Source organism: Excalfactoria chinensis, chromosome 10 (genome assembly GCF_039878825.1).
Source record: "Excalfactoria chinensis isolate bCotChi1 chromosome 10, bCotChi1.hap2, whole genome shotgun sequence".
Taxonomy (NCBI): Eukaryota; Metazoa; Chordata; class Aves; order Galliformes; family Phasianidae; genus Excalfactoria; species Excalfactoria chinensis.
The window spans coordinates 2,164,170-2,183,919 of NC_092834.1; the positions used below are offsets into that span (position 1 = coordinate 2,164,170).

Consider the following 19,750-nt stretch of genomic DNA (forward strand, 5'->3'; position numbering starts at 1 on the left):
AGGCTGTGGGGGGAGCTGAGGGGCGGGCGGCCCTTTGCACACCCCCCCCCTCTGCGCCTCGGTAACTTTCCGTTGGGTTGCGGTGAAGGGGGGGGGGAAACTTTCTCCTCTCTCTCCCGACCCCTGAGGCGATCCGGGGCCCAGCGGAGCCCGCGGAGCGGAGCCCCCAGCCCGGCCTGCGGGCCTCGGGCCGCGCCGCTCGGCCGTCGTGAGGCGGGATCCCCTCGCGCTGCCATGTTACGGAGCGGGGCAGGAGCGGGGACCGCCTCGTCCTTCGATGCGTGGCTCCCAGGTAGGACACGCCGCCTGGCTCGGGCAGGTGCTGCTCGGTCGTATTTTTGTTGTAACTTTACCCTCGGCTCGCAGAACGCGGCTGACTTCCAGCTGGATTAACGTGGCACGCTGGACATCAGCCCTGACATTTCAGTTCGGTCCCGTCATGATGTCTGCACGCAGCGGGGAGCGTTGGCCGAGGAGCGGTAGTATTTAATAACTCCTCAGCAGCGATTGTTATTCTGGAGTCATTTCAAACAGGATTTTAACGTGGGCTGCCCTGAGAATGGGGATTTCTAGCAATGAGGTCCTGGCACCCCATTCTGAGGTTGGGGTTTTCTGAATTAACTGAGCGTTCTGGATGGCTTTTCACTCCATTTCACAATTTTTCTCTGGAACTGTTGCTCAACTGGAGGTTTCTGTAAAGAACGTAACGTTTCGGTATGTAATCATTTCACTTTCTGAGTGATTAAACACAAGTATTTCATATTGATCCGTGATGATTTAGGAAAAGGAATTGAGTTAGTGTAGTGAATTGAGTTAGTGTAGAGTGAAGGGGTTGTTTCTGGTTTGTGTGTCATTCAGATCATCTCACTTTGTGAGAGTCTCCTGTTTCGCTTTTCATTTTAATTGCTGGGAAACATGGGAGTGTTTCTGGGGTCGTTGTGAGCTGGCATTGAAATGGTTCAATTATCAGGAACGTGGCATTTGGTTTTGTGGTTAACTTTAGGGGAAGGAGAAAACTGCGTGGTGCTTTATAGATGAAATAAGGGGTAAAAAAAACTGAGCTTCTCTACAGCCTTAAGGGCTTGAATAATGTGCATATTTTATCCTAGAAACATTAAGGTCCAGCTGGATGAAGAACTTTGCTGAAGTTTATAAACAGTTCCTGCTGCTTTTGAACACGCTTTACCCAGTGGGCTCTTCTAAATTGTGCTCTTAGCAAAAACTAGCACGAAAAAGATAAGATCTCATTCTATGAACGCTGTGCCAAAAGGCGCTACGACCATATTTTAAAATACAGGCTTACTTAGAAATTTTTCCCATATGAAGAGCATTCATATGCTCGAGTTTCGGTACTTCTTGTAGCAGCGTGGTTGCAGGCCCACATTTCTTGTGAGCAGCTTGTTCTCTATGCACCGTCGTGCCCATATGGAGCTTAATGGAATCTCTATATGTGTTAATGGCAATACCAACTATTTTGTATTTACATAGCCAGAGTTAATTATTAGTTAGCAAAAGCATAAATATTGACAGAGCCTGGTTTATTCTGTAGGACTCACGTGAGTGCAGCTGATCTCTGTGTAAGCATTGGTTACAATGTAAATAGATAGATCCCATTTAGGAGAGAAAGTAGCAAGAAAGAAAGTCGGGCCAAGTTGCTGCCTGGTTTAACTGAGGAGAATGGAGCTGAATGAGAAAGGTGTTTAATACCACCTCCTTTATGGCCTTGAGGAAACACTTGGGAATGCTGCAGCTCAGAACTGAGTCTGATGTTTAATCTACAGGATATTGCACTGAAGAATTTATTAATCTGTAGGTAGATTCCTGCTGGAGTGTGTGATAGCAGGAGAAGAGGGTCTCAGGACTCTTTGCTAGAGGAAGACAGTCTAGATTGAGTTGAATTATGATAATGGGATTTGTTAATATTGAGGTTTTAAAATTGGAGAAAGAAATTTGCTGTGTCACTAAAATATTCGGCATCCCTTTTCAGTTTCCATTGTACTTCCTAACAACTGAATTGGAGGTAGCTTTGCAAGTCATAGTAGATTGAAATGCTTTTTACAAGAGTGAGTGGAGGAACATTTGCAGTTATGGTCAAAGTAACATCAGCAGGTTGTGGAAAGTGAAGAGTACAGTAGTCACTTAGTCAGAACCTCCCTGAATCTTAAGTAGGTGTTGAAATGAAAACTTGCAGGAAGTCTTTTAATGCGTTGTCCTTTCCACAGAATTGACTTTAATTTTAAAATCTGTTGTTGGCGTGACCAAAGAGTTGGAGGCTGAAATGTTGCACGACTTGTATTGGAATTAAAAGGAAAACCTTGATGTAACCTTGTTCAGATGTAATGGTTTAGGCACTGGTGGTTTCCAAGTATTTGGCTGTCTGACAGAGTTCCAGTAGCTCAGGTCTCAGCTCTGGCTGTGAGTTGGGAGCATTTGTTCTGAAGCTTCTTGGAAAGAACTCTAGTCCTTAATAAATAGGGAGAAAAAAGGAATGAAAACAATTCTGGTGTCTGTTGGGTTGTGTGTTGGGTTGTTGTATTTGTTTTTCCCCCAAGTATCTTAAATTGCATCATGTTTAAGATTTTGCACCTTTGAAGAAAAGGAGATTGTGCTTGCTGAAGTCGTAAGGGGGGAGGTGTGGTTTAGAGGGCTGAGGTGCATTTGTTCCTCATGCTTTTGCTGCAGTCTCACAGGATGGTCATGAGAAAGAAAAGCCCCTCCATCTATTCCCTTATATATCGATTCTGTGTACAAACAGCATTTGCTGCTGTGAGCACAAATCATGAGACAAATTTTATGGCATACTGAGTGCAGCAAATCCTCTGCAAGCTTAAGCAAGTTGTGCCTTGCTTTATTTGAAGATAGCTAAGAGGTATGAGGTGGATACGTATAAACAGAGAATGCATCACCACTGTTGAGCTACTTAGAATCAGTATTTTCTTGAAAGGTATGAGGCTCTTTGCTACACTGTGTGATTACCTTTAGGTGTTACGTTTCAGTTCAGGCTTACTCTGTGCTGGATCTGGAGATCTGGACTATGACTGATCTGGAAATGCTCTGCTTATATATGTATGTGTATAAAGTGCCACCACAGGCTGTACAGCCATAATTAAAATGCACAGAGCAGGCTGTTTGATCTATAGCAGTCATTTCAGTCTGTGGTGCAGAATTGGTGGTTCCCTAAAGAGCTCAAATACAGAACCAGGAGGAGATTGTGGAGGTGAAGTGGAAACTGTAGTGTTGGTCTTACTCTTTTAAATGGCAGATGTTTTTTTCTCTTTATGCAGTATTAATTCAAGCCTTAGATACAGGGTTACTGCAGAGGCTGAAGTGATGTAGCAGACAGGAGTATGGGGAGGGGGATGAGAAGTATGATATAAGTGTAGGAAGTAAATTAGCCGATCGTATTTTCCCTGTTTAATCTGTACTTGAAATTTTGCCTTTTTCTTTAGGTGAGAGGGAAAAATGACCCTTATGGATTAAGGTATTATATTTAACCATCTGAAATTAAAGTAGACAAGCAGCACATGTCTTGTACATCTTATGTCCATATACACAAATGGGAAAGTCCCCAGAGAACTGTGTGTGTGTATGCAGGCTTTACACAAACAAACAGAAGCGGGTCGTGGGCAGGACTCTGGGTTTGGTTTCATCTTGAGCTTCAGAAGAAACTTGTGAGCTTAAATATGTATTCTCAGTTGTACAACCAAGATGAGGATCTTGGTCAGCTCCAGGGGCTCCTATATGTCAGCATGTTTGCTTGTGTAGTATTTTGACTATACAATTACAGTGGAAGAGCTAATGCTTTTCAGGACCTGCATGTGCAGAAGTAACCAGTGCTGTCAGTTAAGTCCCAGTACAGCAGCACTCATCTAACAGCGTGTACAACTTTACAGTTACCTTGTATGCTGAACTCCTATTCAGGACATTGAAGAACTCATTATGTAGAGCACCAAGGGGCAAACCCTTCTGTGAGTAATTTTCTCACACTATTTAGCACATGGGCGACTCTCTCTGACCCGATACACTTAAGCCTTTCTTTTAAAAGCTTTATGTAATAGTTCTGTCCCAAAAGGTGGGCAAGGGGTTTTAAGATAAATCTGTTCTATGTTCAGAACGTGCTTTGAGCTAGCTTTGGAATCCTAATGCAGCAGTTACTTAGCATATAACTGCTCTTCCACTGTTGTAGTGTGAATACTGGTTGTCCTCCTGAACTGTGTTGGATGAAGTGATATTTGTGATTCATATTGCTTACCTTGGCTCCACTTCTTCATTTACTGTAGATTGTTGTCTGCATCTCTCCTTTCAAACACATTTTACTGCAGAAATTGTTTCCATTCTTTGTTTGTGCTTTTTGGCCATAAATACTGTAATTTAGAAAGAGAAATGGAAGTTTTGAAACCAGCCCTGTTAAGAGCCATCTCTGTCATGAATCTCATGGAATGCCTGGACATCCCTTTACTGGTGTTTTTTGTAGCCTTGGTTGGATGCCATGGCATTTTGCTGTGGTACAGCTGTAATAAGCACCTAAGCAGGCTGTGGTTTCTTAGCTATCCCTCTGTTTTAGCTGAGAGTAAAAGCAGCAGTGAAGAACAAACAAGTGGAAGACTTGGTGAGTGGCAGCAGGGAGTACAGAAGATACAGAAAATGCCTCAGCGTGAAGTCTGTTCCTTCTTGCCTTTTCTCTGCCAGTTGCTGTGCTTCCTCCTTAAGCTCTGGTACCCTACATGGCTAGTTCTTGCTGGCAGACTGCAGCAATCCCACTGAATCTAGATTAGCCTCTTAATTTAACACTGATTTATCTTTTTCCCTAAGCACTGCTGAACACATCTGTCTCAGTTTCTGGTCTGCATTGCAACATTCTGCTCCTAAAAGCATGTCTCGTGCTCTGTCCCTGCACTCTTATCCAGTGCTTTTCTGTCTCCCAGGCACCTCTTAGAGAGGTGTTGTTAACAGATTTTCAGCAGCACTCTTGATTATCTCTAGTGTTGTTTGGATCAGAGTATGCTGATTTTGTATGGATGACTGGGGAAGGACCTGCAAGAAGATTGATAGTGATTCTGGTCAAGTGATGTGAAGGCAGAACAACTTTATGGATTATTTGTTTATTTTTTCCCTGTATGCCAATATTTCTCTTAACTCTAGTGCTTCTATGGCATCTGGGGGCTCGTGTTAATTACTGTGGCGTTTAATGCTGTTGAGTGTAGATGTATGCCAGAGTGTCTTACAGAGTAGGTTGGGTGATTGCATCAGCCATATTTGTTAGTGATTTTATCTGTTGCTGTTATTTGTTTAACTGTGGTAGGAAGAAATGGGGCGGGGGAGCGAGGGGAAGAGATTTGTTTCCAAATCTCCTCCTTGGTTTTTCCGGATAGCTGACTAGGAAAGTGTCCATGGGGAAATTACTTGTGTTGATGCTGCTCTTTCTTAGGCGTTTTGCAGCTGTGTTGGAGACCTGCAGGTGATGCCTAATGTTGCTTTATTTCATGATACTCCCAGAACTTTGTTACATAAATCATAGGGATCAGTGGAGTGCAGGTGCAGTGTGGGTTAGCAAGACTTGTTGTAGGGGCTGGATTCGTTCTCTAGGCTGCCACCTCTGCTCCTTGCCCTAGGATTAATGACCTAAAAGTGTTGATTGATTCTCTGTAGTTTGAAATATTTTCAGACAGCATTTGTTTTTGACTATAGCCTTGCTGATGCTGATGAGTAGTTCTAGGAGGCTGAAGTCTGAAAGCCCCCCCAGAGAGGTACTCTCTCTCTGTCCCATGGTAGAAAGCAGTCACTCCAAAACACCCCAGTGTAGTGCAAGCTAGCAACTTTTATATTTCTTAGCATGAAACACAGGCTCAAGTTATCTATGGTCATAATTTAAAAGTGGTTTTCCTAGTGCTTAAAGTGTACAACATTCAAAAATGGATGATGGATTGTAACAGTAAATGACAAGGAGACTAGCTGTAGATGTGAGTGGGGGACTGTACAGTAAGGCTGTTGGATGGGGGAGTTCCACCATGTTGCTGATTGTGGAGTGAGAAGGATCTGCGAAGTATCAGCAGATAGGAATGATGTTTTAAAGTAGACTTGGAAAGATCGAGCTAAAGGAGCGTTTCCTAGGTGGCTGATTCTCTGAGTAGGCATGGATGCTGTTTATCGGAAAGGAGCAGAAGAGCTGTAATCATCCATAGTAGTTACCTCAACCAGTCTTCAGCTTATTTTGTGCATTTCCTCTAAACATTAAATGTTGTTTACGTTCTTAAAATATCATTGCAGTACTTAGTATTTGTTAAAACCAGGCTTCATATATGTTTTTTAGTATCTGGGAACATGTAACCTTGTCTTAGCAGTTGAGTTCTGCAGCAGTTCAGTGTGGCTGGTGCAGGGGAGTGTGCAGTAAGTTTAAGTTTAAACAAATGCGCACATTGTTTAATTTTTGTTTTTACTGTTTCTATAGGGAATGAAACTTTAACAAGAAGTCTGTGTTAAAGCCTGGCTAACAGCAAGGTGTAGAAGAAATGCCTTGATGACAAGGTAGGGAAGACACTGAAAGTTATTTTTAACAGGCTTCTGTTCTGGTTTGGCAGAGTTCCTGTGATATTTGAGCTGCTTCTGTTCTGTTTGCTCACAGGATTGTGTGCTTGCTACAAGGAAAATACCGGTGATAGAGGGCTTGTCTCACTTCTGCCAGGTGATTCCAGAGACACAGGGAAGGGCTGAAGGGTTTTTCCCTGGGTAATTGCATGTTATTAGCAGATTTTCTGCAGTTGAACTCTAATGTGATTTTGCAGTGTTGTGGCTGAGAAATGGTTTGGAACAACCTTAGTGGGACTGACTGATCCAGATGACTTCATTTTGCTCTTGTGTGATTAATGCCCCCGTTTCTGTGGGTTGGTAGCGTTCTTCAGTGTAATGCTACAGTGCATTCATGAGTCTGTAATGTGAAGAGCTGTTAGCTCTTGTGTTGGCAATTGCCTGTCTGTCTAATGTTCGCGTGCTTTCAAAGTAAGGAAGGTCTTGGAATGTGAGTATATGATGAATGCTTTAAAGAATAGATTGGAAGATTACAAGGCAGTTGTTGTGTTTATGTCTGGCAGAGGTGGGCAGATGGAGCTTCTAGGGAATTGTGCAGTCCTTACTGCTGTCTTTTACAGGGCTGTGTTCCTCTTGCACACAGAGCACGTATACAGTGAGCTCCTGCTCTCTGGGAAAGCTGGCTCCTGGAGAGAAGGAACAGCCAGAGAGCTTCTTGGTACCTGCAGCCCATTTGCAACCCATCCCTGTAGAATTCTACAGCTAGGAGCAGGCTGTATGATTTGTCTGTATTTTTTGTCCGTCTTGTAAATAGTGTAGTGTATATATAATAAACATTGTGCTTCGTGAAGTATTATGCGTGTTGCTGAGCAGGTGGAACAGACAACAGATCTGCTTTGGACACTGATTTATTGCTAAATCTGAAAGGGTAACCTGGTATAAAATCACGCCTCTGAATTTGCGCTTGTTTTCTGAATGAGATTTGCAAATAGCTTATAGCAAACAGAGGAGCTTTCCTGAAAATGAAGTGATTTATTGTGTGTGCTTTTCCTTCAAAGTTTGGTGGTGAGATTGAAGTCTCAGAGATGTTTTATTTGCATTAAGGGGTCAGCCTCCTCTAAACTTCCTGATCATCCCTTGTGCTGGTGGGCTGTTCTGCACTTTGCAGCGGCCTTGTTCTCTTCAGCAGTGGCGTTAGACCACAAAGTGAACTTTTCAGATGAATCCTTCCATGCAGCTGCCATAATGCCAGAAGCTTGGAATTAAAAGAGCTGTAGTTAAGCAACAGAATTTATTAATAAGTATTTCCTGAGTGTTTATAGGAAATAGGGTATTATGAATTAAATTGAATGCGCAATGAAACGGAGTTTACCCTTTGCCTTTCAGCAAGGTAAGCAGGCTCGTTTGGTGGATCTGTGGCAAAATTATCTGGCTGCTTTTCCCATTTCCATCTCTTTAGAAACAGCAGAAAGTCCTTTTTTCCTCCCTCACTGACTTAGTCACAACCTGCAATGTTTGTGCATTTTCTGATGTATTCTTACAGTTCAGTTTGCTATTTGTGAAGATACTTTCTTTACTGATGCTCGTGATGTTTAAGTTACAGTGGTATATATTATATGCACTGTATTAAATATGGTCATCGCAAAATGGTTCAAAGACCATATTGCTGGGGATCTGCACATGGGAGGGACTTTTCTAAGAGGCTGTTCATGACCCCTTGTTTGCATACACTTTTTAAGGCAGCCTTTTCTGCTGCTGTCCTGCTCCCCTCTGCCACTGGCTGTCCCTGCTGATGCAGCGCAGAGAATCTCTAGTTGCTGCTTCTCGTTGTGTCACCATTACTGCTGTTGCATTTCACCTAGGAACTGCTGCTCTGAGAAGCACACTCGTGCAGTGTGGCTGTGCCTGCAGATGGTTTTTCATTTCATGTTCTTTTTCTTGAAGGTTGACTTGCACTACTATCGCTGTATAGTTACGACCTGTTTTGGAATACTTTTACAGTGAGTTTTTTATTCAGATTTAGCGATTCATGTGAGATTGCTTGTCACATAATTGGTCCCTGAATTAGCTCATATACTCTCTTTCTGTGGCCTGTTAACATAGAGAGTGCGTAAATCTCTGCATACAGTAAACAGCTGTTAAAAATTCAGGGATGACAGCAGTTCCAGTAGAGTCAAAGTTGGCTTTCAATGAAGTACCACTGAGTTGTTTGATCTCTTCTGCGTTTCATCCCATCTCTTGCTGTGAGGCTTTGTATCAGAAAGCAGAGATCTAAAGGGACGTAGCATCACTAGCCAGGCATTTTTCTTCCATTTCTTAGGAGTTGCATTAAATTGTGGAAGACTTGCTGACTTGGGCGTTACTTGCTATATAACCTTAGGAAGCAAATGTGTGTGATAGCAGGTGTTTGTATGTAGGAGATTCTAATTTTAACTGGTTATAAATGAGGAGAGCTTGTCCCAGTTTTTCTTGTGTGCTTTTGGGAATTAATGTTTGAATCTGAGGCATTTGCTATAAACTTAATGTGAAATAATTGATGATGAGGCTTTAATTTTGAGATAGGTATTACTCTTGAGTTTTAAAATATAGACTGTGTTCTGTTCACTCGTGATGCTGTCTTAGCTTTTGAATCTAAGAAATTGAGGTGTTGATGCACTGAAGTTGTATGGCTTACTTGCAACTTTAACACTCATACTTTGTGGTTTTGTTACTTTAGCAGGGCTTTAACACTTCTAACTGATTTAGATGAAGATTTTTTGCCTCTGCGTCAGTGGGAAGTATTTCCTTTATTTGCAAAATCATGCTAATAAATAGGACGTGGATTTAAGTGATTTGCAGAGATATTCAGGAGTGCCTGGCAAAGAGGTAACAAGTCTCTCAATACATCGTATGCTGTGTTTTCTGCAAGGCATCTTTTCACCATGTAAATATTACTTTGTCCTGTGCTGAAAGTAATTTACAGGCGTTGTAGAAAATGCTGCCAAAAAAAATAGAAAGCTATACGAGAAGAATTCATATGTAAAGAACTGTTTTTATCAGTATGTTCCAGGAAGGAAGAATGTAATTTCACATTACAATTTGGCTAGAACAGCAGGAATGTATTTCTTGTCATTATGAAAAGCTTCATGTGGTCTGGAATATTATTGTTTCACAGTGATCTGTATCGCATTGAAGTTGACTGAGTTTAAATGCTTTATGTAAATATTTGGTGTATTGCTGCCTGTGGATGTGTTGCGTGTTGAGGATCTGAGGTCTGAAATTTTATGAAATAAGCTGATATTGATTTTTAACATGCAAAAATATTCTAAGAAAATCTGCCCTTGGTATTTCATATAAAATCCTGTGTCTGAAATGCTTTCAGGTATTTCAGAATATTTAGAATAATGAAGACAGTCTTTGCATGTATGTTTAGTATTCAGAAAGCAAACCAGTTGTAGGTCTTACCTCTGAAGGTCCACTGCCCTTGTATGCAGACAACATGCAAAATACTTTTTGGCATGACCGTGAGCTTTAAGCAGTGAGCTGTTGGTGAGGCTTTGCACCGTGTTTTGCTGTTTGTTGGCTCAGGTACTCTTTGGTACCTCTGTGTTAACAAAAGGAAACCGCTGGGTTCTCCATTCTGAGGTTGATGTTCAGTGCTTGTATTGGGGACTTAGTTCCAAATTGTTGAAAGATGGTGATGGCAAATGGAAACTCTTACATGACCTTATGATGGATGTCTAACTCTTTTGTATTCTCCTATTGTGTTTTAATTTGTTATTGAGAAATTTCTTTTTTAAATTAAGAATAATTCTGATATCTTAAAATTTCCTTTAAAAATAATTATTTTATTTCTTTCCCACCAGCTTCAACACCTTGTAATGGAAGATGGAAGACAAAGGGGCTCGTGTTGCTGACTACTTTGTTGTCGCAGGATTAACAGATATTTCTAAGCCACTAGAGGAAGAAATCCACTTCAACGATGCTTGCCATAAAATTGCAAAACCAAAAGAACCTATTACAGATGTAACAGTGATTATTAAATCCCTAGGAGAGGAAGTTCCTCAAGGATATAAATGCATAGATGTTACTCCCTCAGGACTGTCTGCAGATCTCAATAATGGCAGCCTTGTAGGACCACAGATATACCTTTGTTACCGCCGGGGGAGGGATAAGCCCCCACTTACTGATTTGGGGTGAGTGATGATTCTCTTACAGCAGGCAAGTTTGGCAATTTTATGTGACTAATGAGCAAATAAAGCAGGTTTATTGAAATATCTCAACTTTTTGGAGGTGAAACTCTCAACTGAAAGATACTCATTGACTTGAGGGTGCTGTAACCTGCTACTGTAGGAATGATGCACGCTGAGTGGATTTTAGTGATACCTGTAATCTTCTGCATTTTGGAGTTTCCAAAGCAAGTTACAATTTCTAGTGTGTACATTTTTGGTGGAACAAAATGATTAAGCTGTTTCATAAATGCAGGAAGAGTCATATGGCATTCATAGGGTTGGGCAACAAAGCTTTTCAAAGGCCTGAAAATAACACTTGTACAGTAAACACTGGTACTTTACAAAGCAGTTATAGTGGTGAAGAACTAATCTAGATTAATCACAGTTTTTTCTGTTAAAATGCAGTTTGTTATAATGGTGGCTGAGAGCTAAAATATGCTTCGCTCAAAATATTTTGATCAGGTGAGATGAGCTGCTGCTAAACTTGTGCTATTCAGTTAGAATTATTATATGTAGTATTTGAAACACTGGTGGAGAAGGGAAATGATTATGTGCATTCTGACTCTTGTTCACTCTGTTTTAATTAGGGTTTTATATGATGGGAAAGAAAGAGTAAAGCAAGGTTGTGAAATAATTCAAGCTACTCCCTATGGCCGGCCTGCTAATATTAGTGGCAATGCCTCGTCACAGCGGGTGTTTGTCACCTTCCGAAGAGCATCTGAAAACATGACACAAAACACGTTGGCTGTTACAGATATATGTATCATCATACCAAGTAAGGGAGAAACCCCTCCACATACGTTCTGCAAGGTTGACAAGAATCTTAATAACAGTATGGTAAGAGATAAAACTTGAATTTTGAACACTTGATATTCAACAATGTGACTGGTGTGGAGTATTTGTAGTGGTTTCCAGAGTACCTGGCTTTTATAAGCACTCTCCAAAGATAAGTTGTATCTTGGAAGAATCCAAGGATTATATTGCCCCGTTCCTTCTTGAAACAAAGTTGTGTAGAATTCCTAGGGTAATTGGTCTTTTTATTAGTGCTGACATCCAAATACTGTCATGGGATTAGTCCTTAGAACCTGTGGCATTGCCGTATATGTAACTGGAAAGTGTGCAGCCTGATTTACTGTTGTGATGGGAATTCTGTAACTAAGAGCTATATTGTCTTTTGTTTTCATGCTCTCCCATTACCTGCAGCACTGTTTTGTGTCATTCTCTTGTCATTTCACAAGCACTGTCTAAGAAGGAAGTTTCTTATAAACGTTGTATACTGCTGGCTGTAAGCTTGTTTAAGACCACTGTAATGGTTCCTAAGATGGAGTTTCTGAAACACACAGATATCACAGCGCTCTGTTTGCAGAACTTAATGTTTAAGTGTCTTCTAGTTGAATCTGCAGCACTGTTTTCATATGGTCCTCATAATTCATCATGCTGTTGAGAACGCTGACCGCATATGTGAGCAGTGTTATGCAAAAAGGATCATGGAAGCAATCTGTACTTGCTTTTGAATAAATGCCTGTGGGCATTAACAAATGGATTTTTTCAGTTCTACTGGCTCCTGTATTGACTGGGTTATGGGAGTGCTGTGTTTATGTCCATTGCTGTATCTTTCTGCTGTATTGAAAAGCTGTGTGTGCACATATGGATGCCTACTTTTCCTGATCTGTGGCCTTTGTTCTTACTTTATTCTCATGTTCAAAAACTGAGAGCATTAAAAATATTTTAAAACATTATCACAGCCAAAAAGGAAATCACTGTGCGTTGAATAAAACCTATGACATTAGAGTCTTAAATCACAGATAGCACGAGGAATGTCTTGAAGATTGATTTGATTAAAATGCAGGCATAAATATTTATAAACATGAAAACTGTACTTGCAGGTCTGTAGTTGCGTTAATGAATGTTTGGAGAGGAGTTGATAGTTTTCATGTTTCAATCTGTGAACTGGTTTTGTTTCAGAGCTCAAACTGAGCCCTGCGATGGACCGTTTATTTCAAGGCTTGCACAGTACTTTCCATTACCTTTTTTTGGCTGTTGTTGGAGAGGATAATGTAACAGGCCACAAATTTCTGTATCTTAACGTTCTACATTTATGTTCAGATAATAATTTCTTTTAAAACAAGGAAAAGGACTCCCATTATTTGCTGCATCCTTTTCTTTGATATGTTATGACTCTTTATTTTACTCTGTAACCCAGTAACTTCTTTCATTTTATAGTGGGGCTCAGCTGTGTACCTGTGTTACAAAAAGTCCGTGGCAAAAACCAACACCATATCATACAAAGCTGGTACGTGGCTACTGTTTAGCATTTTTTAATCCTCGGTTCAAGATGTACAGGCTTATGTATAATGTAATACACTTTTTTGTCTAGGAATTATTCCATATAGACACTGTCCCGATGTTATCCAAAAATGAGACTTTCCCTGAAGAGTTCTTAAAACGGGGTTCTTGATCAAGCTTTAGAATTGTCTCATTACTCTCCTTGTTGAAATGTGCTTTTAATTGGAAGTTCTGCTGTGTTTTTTGTAGTTTTCTACAAATTTTTCATTTCCTACGTCTATTTTTATTGCTGATAAATGCCTTTCAAGAATAAATGTGTATATATTTATGTAAGAAAGTACCACCAAAAAAAGTATTTTCATGATTACGCTTTTTAAAAACATTCTATAGAATATTATAGGCTTCCAATCTGCCTTAAACACCAGTGGCTTGTGCTTGTTAAAGTATTTTTGGATTGTGTATCACCTTATTTATGTGACAGAACTAGTTTTGCTTTGGCTCTGGTGAAATTTATTGTGTTTTTTTAAATCCTCAGATACTTCTGAGTGTGACACAAGCATGATTCACACACTTGAGCTTTAATGCACACATATCCCTGTGAGGTGATGCTCTCTGTTATCAGTGGCATTTTTGATATTACAAAAAGATGCATCATAAATTTATAAATATATACAATGCTTGTGGGCATGTTTTTATGGAATGAGCTGTATGTTTTTTCCCACCTTTACTTACATGACTGTCTTTTTACCAATTGTCTCTAAAGGTTTAATATGCAGGTATCCTGAAGAGGATTATGAATCATTCCCATTACCAGAATCTGTGCCTCTTTTCTGCCTACCTATGGGTGCAACAATTGAATGTTGGCCATCTAACAGTAAATACCCTCTCCCAGTTTTTTCTACATTTGTACTAACTGGAGCTTCTGCGGAGAAGGTAACTTGTGTTAAGAATTTGGTTATGTATCTGTTCGGATTATCTACAAGAATATCCATTATCAAATTTGAACCTATTCTTTTGGACCTAAAAGCAAATGTTGCATTTGTTTCTCTGCTGGACTGTTGACTGTAAAAGCCCATCCTTTGGCTTTCTATCTGACTAGCCTTTGAACCAACATCTATAAAAATCCTGACTGCCCAGACATGCAAATATACCATGCTTTTTTATTGCAAATATGTAAACAACCTTAAATGTATGAACTTGTCCTATAAAGTAAACAGAATGTCAGAGGAATACAGCTTTGAGCTGCTTATAAAGGTGTGCTAGAATAGCTTAAAATGCAATTGTAGGGGCAGTTTTCCTGTGGATAAACATTATTTGTTTCTCTTCACTTAAATCATTTCTTAAATTAATCTTTCTCATATGTCATTGAGTTTAAATAAATATTAGACAGTCTGGATTTTCACAGCCGTAAGAAAACTTCAGAATAAAATGCTTTAAAAGATGGTGCATTAATGTAACTTCTGAAACAGTAATATAAACTTGACTCCCTTGTATGTTTGCTTTGAAGACTTAAGGAAATGCACTGAGTTCAAATCAACTATGTTGCTTACAGGTATATGGTGCTGCTATTCAGTTCTATGAACCGTATCCTGAAGAGAATCTTACAGAGAAACAAAAGTCTCAGTTGGGATTAGCAGCTGCTGTCGAGGGAAAGTCGGACTCATGCAGAACAGTCCAAACAAACAAGTGTATTTGTCTGCTCTCTCACTGGCCTTTCTTTGATGCTTTCAAGAAGTTTCTTACCTTTCTGTATCGTTACTCCATTTCTGGTCCACATGTCCTACCTATTGAGAAGTAAGTAACTTCAAAAACCAGCAAGTCATTTCTGCTGATGAGTGCGCTTCTGTTGCTTAAAACTTTCCTGTAATATCCTTTTGATCTTAGTCATCAAACATTAATTGTAATGATTGCAGTAGAGCAAGTCCTTTTCTTTGCTGATGAAATGCCTCAGATTTTACATCATGAAAAGCTGTAGATTTTTATTTCTGATTGAAATGCCTGCAAATGTGTATCTGAGACATTTTCATCTGAGTTTCTCCTGACTGCATATAGTTTCCTTTAATCTGAAAGCATGTGTTACATAGAACTCCTCCTGTGCTTTTGGAGCTTTTTTTTTGTAAGCTTTAGTCAATTTATAAAACAGAACTTATTCAACTTTTTAAAGCACTTCTTTGTAAGACACGGAAAAAAGTTAAATGCTCTTTAAATCACAAAATTCACATGTCCATGCTTACAAGTGCAGACCGAAGAAAATAAATGAAGTTAATGATTCTCCCTGTTACTCAGCTTTTTTCCAAACAACTGCAGTTCTTGTCACTGAGTTACAGTGCTACTCCAAACCTGTCTCAAACACGATTGTAAAGTGGAATTTGATACTCAAACCTCAATATTTCTACTTTACAATATATTATAAAAATGGCTCTGTGTCACATTTCAGCCACTAAACAAGTTTCCAGTCAGAATCATAATCCAGCCTGCCATTTTGGTTGTCGCTACTGGACAAATAAGTTCTGAAGGTCACATCATTAGCTCTGTGGGTTTGGAGGCCCTTTGCTTTTGGTCTTGTGAACTAGCATGGACCATTTTCATGTTATTAATAATAATTTTTGTCTTGAGGTAAAATGGTTTAAGCTTATTTCTTCTAAGTCGGATTCTTTTTTTTTTTTCTTCTAGACATATTTCTCATTTCATGCATAAAGTTCCTTTTCCATCCCCTCAGAGGCCAAGAATTCTGGTGCAGGTAAGTGTGAAGCTTCTTAATAGCTGTGTATGAGCAAAGGCAGAATAGCTGTTGAACAGATTATAGTGAATGGAAAATGTGATTTGTATGTTCATACGTTTTTTTTTTTAAATGCTCAGGACATTATTTCCTAAATTCATAGACCTGTCATAGAACTGTTGTCTGTTACTGTTATGGAAAAGGGGGTTTGAGAACAATTGCACTGAACCTGCATCTGACGTTGTGTCACTTTTAGTAGTTAAATTGAAAGCCCAGTGTTTACATCCTGGTTTGCTGTATATACACCTTCAGTAAAATATTTATGATAGGGAACACTAAACACACATTCTCAGAACTGTGAGTGAGCTTAGAGGAAAACATTTGACTATTTTTTTTTTTAGAGTGAAGTTTAGGGAACTGTGTCAAAACCTGCCTGGGTGTATATCCTGCAACAAGCTGGAGGACTTGTGTGAGCAATGTGAGATTGTCTGACAATGTGCTATTTTCAAACCCTCAATATATTAAGTTAGGACATCTTCAGTAGCTGATAGTATGGATGTAGTATACATAGCTTTTAAAAATTAGCTGTGGTTGATGGGATCTGTACTTCCTTCTAATGACTACTCACAGCCTGGGGACTTGGAGTGCATGGAGTAATGCTTTTGTCCCTCTGAAGAATGGGGATAGAAAGTATCTCTTCTGCCTGAGGGAAACGCTTATCTGCTAGTGTGGAAGCACAAAAGCCATAGGGCATCAGGCTGGCCTTCCTTACTGGGAGCAGTTTACATAGGTTATCTCAGGCTGAAGAAATGAGTTCTTTGAATTCTTTCAGTGAGCGAGGTTATGATGGTAATTGTCACAATATGACTTACATGGTGACAGATCTAGCACAGAAAGTGGTGTGGTCATCCTGATCTGTTGTTGAAGCTAAATGTAGCCTTAGCCTGTAAAAGTTCTATTATATGAAGTATGACAATATGCAGTATCACAGACTTCTTTTAGTGTTGCATGTTCTGTGTGGCTATCCAGGCACTGTTAGATAACTGTGAGCTTCCGTGTTTGTACTACAGATTCCTTTGATGTTTCTAATTTCTATTCTCCAGTCACCTGCAGTGGAGTCTGAGCTGAAACATACTCAGATATGAAATGCTACTAAAAGATGTCTAATCTTACAGCTTAATTGTACCAGTTACTGTGCTTTTACACAGTAGGTGGACAGTGTGTGGCCACTTAGTTTGCAGAGACGATTAAGCTAGCTGCTATCTTGTTAAGTTGGATTTAGGATGGCTGAAAACGTGTCAGTTGAGTTGTGATAAGTTGATTGCATGTCCATACTCTTGCTCTCTTTGGGGTCTTTCTGTTCATGCTGAGTGTATAAATGGTTCTTCTTGATGTGTCACTGTAAGAAAGAAACGATAATTGGTGATATCTTCATCTCGAATCTTCAACCAGTACGAATTTCTGTCTCTATCAAAGCTGAGCAGTTTATTCCAGCTAACAGCTTAATTCTCATATCTTCTGAAGGAAAGTTCATGATAGTCTGCCATCTGTCTCCTTAATGCATTTTGTCTGTCTCCTTCCCCCTAAATCCAAAAAGAATCCTTTCTGAAAGCATGGTAAGAACTATGGGTCCTTGAAGATTTACAAGGCTTCATTTTCAGTAGTTAATATATTTACTTTTTTATTGCATTAGCTAGGTTAGATTCCTTTTTTTTTTTTTTAAATGAATATGCAATGTACTCAGTTCTGACTGAGAGAGGAAGGCAGACTTTGCCTGCTCAAAAGGTGCTGATGCGTATCTTCAGCTGTGCTTTTCATAGTACTGTACAAGTGGGCTTTGTAAAGTTTGGTGTAGTTCACATTTTCTGTGTTCTCTGCTGTTGTTGTGTAGCTCCTAATGAATAAGTTCAGAATAACAAGAATGTATTTTATAATCCTTTTCCAGCTGTCTCCATATGACAACCTAATTCTTAGCCAACCTGTATCATCACCCCTTCCACTGAGGTAAGTATCAGCATCTTCTCTTTAATTGTGAGATATGTTTTGACTCAAGTTTCCATGCTTTCTGTTGCACTTGTGCAAATTAAGTGTTCTTGACTGGTGCCTTTTGTAATTAGTGTGCCTTAAAAAATTTTTGGGGATTAGATCTGTGCCTTGACAAGGAGATGTGTTTCATCAACAATATCTGTGCTTGTTTTGGTTTGTTTTATTTTGAGATAATTTTAGTGGTTATTGATGCAGAAGATAGCTAGCTAAATCTGATCGCTAGGAATAGGAACCTGAGCTCCCAAGACTGTACATCCTTTGTATTGTAATGTGATTAGAGGAGTTCTGCAACTCTTAACTTCCATGTCATGAAAATTATGCATGTCACGAATAAATGCACATCCTGAACATTCTAAGCTGACTGAAGAGTTGTGGGGAATTGTGGTTGTTACTGTTGGAAAGAAACTACTCTACACTGAGCAATGAAATGTACCAAGTAGTCTGCTTTGAGGTTGTATTTCAAGTAAAGATTTGCAGATTTAAGTTTATAAAATCATATTCTAATGTCTTCTCTATTTTATTATTTTTAGTTTTTTTTTTTCTTGGTCCCTTTTAACTAAGTGTGTTTATGTTCTCTAACAGCGGAGGCAAATTTTCTACACTACTTCAGAATCTGGGCCCTGAGAACGCAGTGACTTTGCTTGTATTTGCTGTGACGGAACATAAAATTCTCATCCATTCGTTGCGACCTTCTGTCCTTACCAGCGTGACAGAGGCACTGGTCTCTGTAAGTAACACGGTTTTAATTAGGCACCTGTAAGTGGGAAGAAGAATATTTGTAAGATAAAAGCTAAAACTACAGTAAAGCTGCTAGACTTGCATAAAAATTAGAATCATATTTGAGATCTTTAGCAACACAAATTTTTCTCTCTAATTATATTTCTCGAAGACAGTAGACAAAAGATAACTGCTGTGGTGTTTATGTGTATTGTGGGTGAATGTGTATGATCATCACAAAGTTCAGCACTTTCCTGCCTTTCCCCACACAGATCTGTATCCTGTCCTGTAGAAAAACATTCAGTGCACATCATTTTCCTTTCTCAATTAGCGTTGTTTTAACGCCTCGACTGGATCCAGTCTGGTGTTACACTGAAGAGTTTGTTTCTACTGATTAAACAAACTGAATCTTAAGAGAGATGAACATTCTCTAATAAAGCGCTTCTATAATTACAGTAGTAATGCTCTCTTATCTTCTACATCAAATGTTGAAGTGGGAATCAGTTGAGTGTGTTTCATACTTGCATAGACTATTACACGTGTTTAACCTACATTCTTCTTTGCATCTTTTCAAAGATGATATTTCCTTTCCACTGGCCTTGCCCATATATTCCTCTCTGTCCGTTGGCACTGGCAGATGTATTAAGTGCACCATGCCCATTCATAGTGGGAATTGATTCCAGATACTTTGATCTCTATGACCCTCCACCAGATGTTAGCTGTGTTGACCTAGATACCAATACCATTTCTCAGTAAGTATTTATTAATAACATTTCTTTTACTTTGCCTTTCTTCTACTCCATTTCAAAGGCAAAACTGGCTTTTTTTCCTTTTTACAAAACTTGTGTTGTTCTTTGCTTTAAACCTATGAACTTTCTAATATATCATCTTAGAGTGAGAGTGCTAGAAATGATAGCTGTTCTGTGTTCAGCGTGGAGGTAAAATCCTCAGACAGTGTTATTGCCTCTTACTTGATTAAATTAAAATGTTAGTGCATGTTATCACATCTCCTAAATTAACCATATTGTGCTTTGTTTTATTGGTTCCCTGAGGATAATAATCACCTTAGTTTTTCCTGCGCAATTTTCTTAGTGTTCAATTCTAACACCTTGTATTGGCATCTACTTGAAGATAATAACAGTGGAATTATGCTCCATATTAGCATGAAACTTTATACTGAGAGTTAGAAATGTAAAATTACATGAATGAGAGGATCTTGAGACTTGAAAGTCATTGCACCATTAAC

At 39.4% G+C, this 19,750-nt stretch overlaps 1 protein-coding gene across 6 annotated transcripts in view; it reads left to right on the forward strand.

Moving 5' to 3' along the window:
• The window catches only part of DENND4A (DENN domain containing 4A), a 58,996-nt gene that overhangs the window by 17,202 nt on the left and 22,044 nt on the right, over window positions 1-19,750 (forward strand). For 2 of the 6 annotated variants that reach the window (XM_072345756.1, XM_072345760.1), the window contains 9 exons: window positions 10,371-10,700; window positions 11,324-11,573; window positions 12,960-13,029; window positions 13,786-13,955; window positions 14,575-14,816; window positions 15,696-15,762; window positions 17,687-17,745; window positions 18,370-18,514; window positions 19,081-19,256. In XM_072345756.1, the coding sequence (XP_072201857.1) occupies window positions 10,393-10,700; window positions 11,324-11,573; window positions 12,960-13,029; window positions 13,786-13,955; window positions 14,575-14,816; window positions 15,696-15,762; window positions 17,687-17,745; window positions 18,370-18,514; window positions 19,081-19,256 (1,487 nt within the window). In that variant the 5' untranslated portion in view covers window positions 10,371-10,392. Of the gene's footprint in view, window positions 1-691; window positions 715-6,448; window positions 6,526-6,622; window positions 6,683-9,241; window positions 9,391-10,370; window positions 10,701-11,323; window positions 11,574-12,959; window positions 13,030-13,785; window positions 13,956-14,574; window positions 14,817-15,695; window positions 15,763-17,686; window positions 17,746-18,369; window positions 18,515-19,080; window positions 19,257-19,750 lie in introns of those variants that run through there. The other 4 variants (XM_072345758.1, XM_072345759.1, XM_072345757.1 and 1 more) reach the window with 4 other exon arrangements.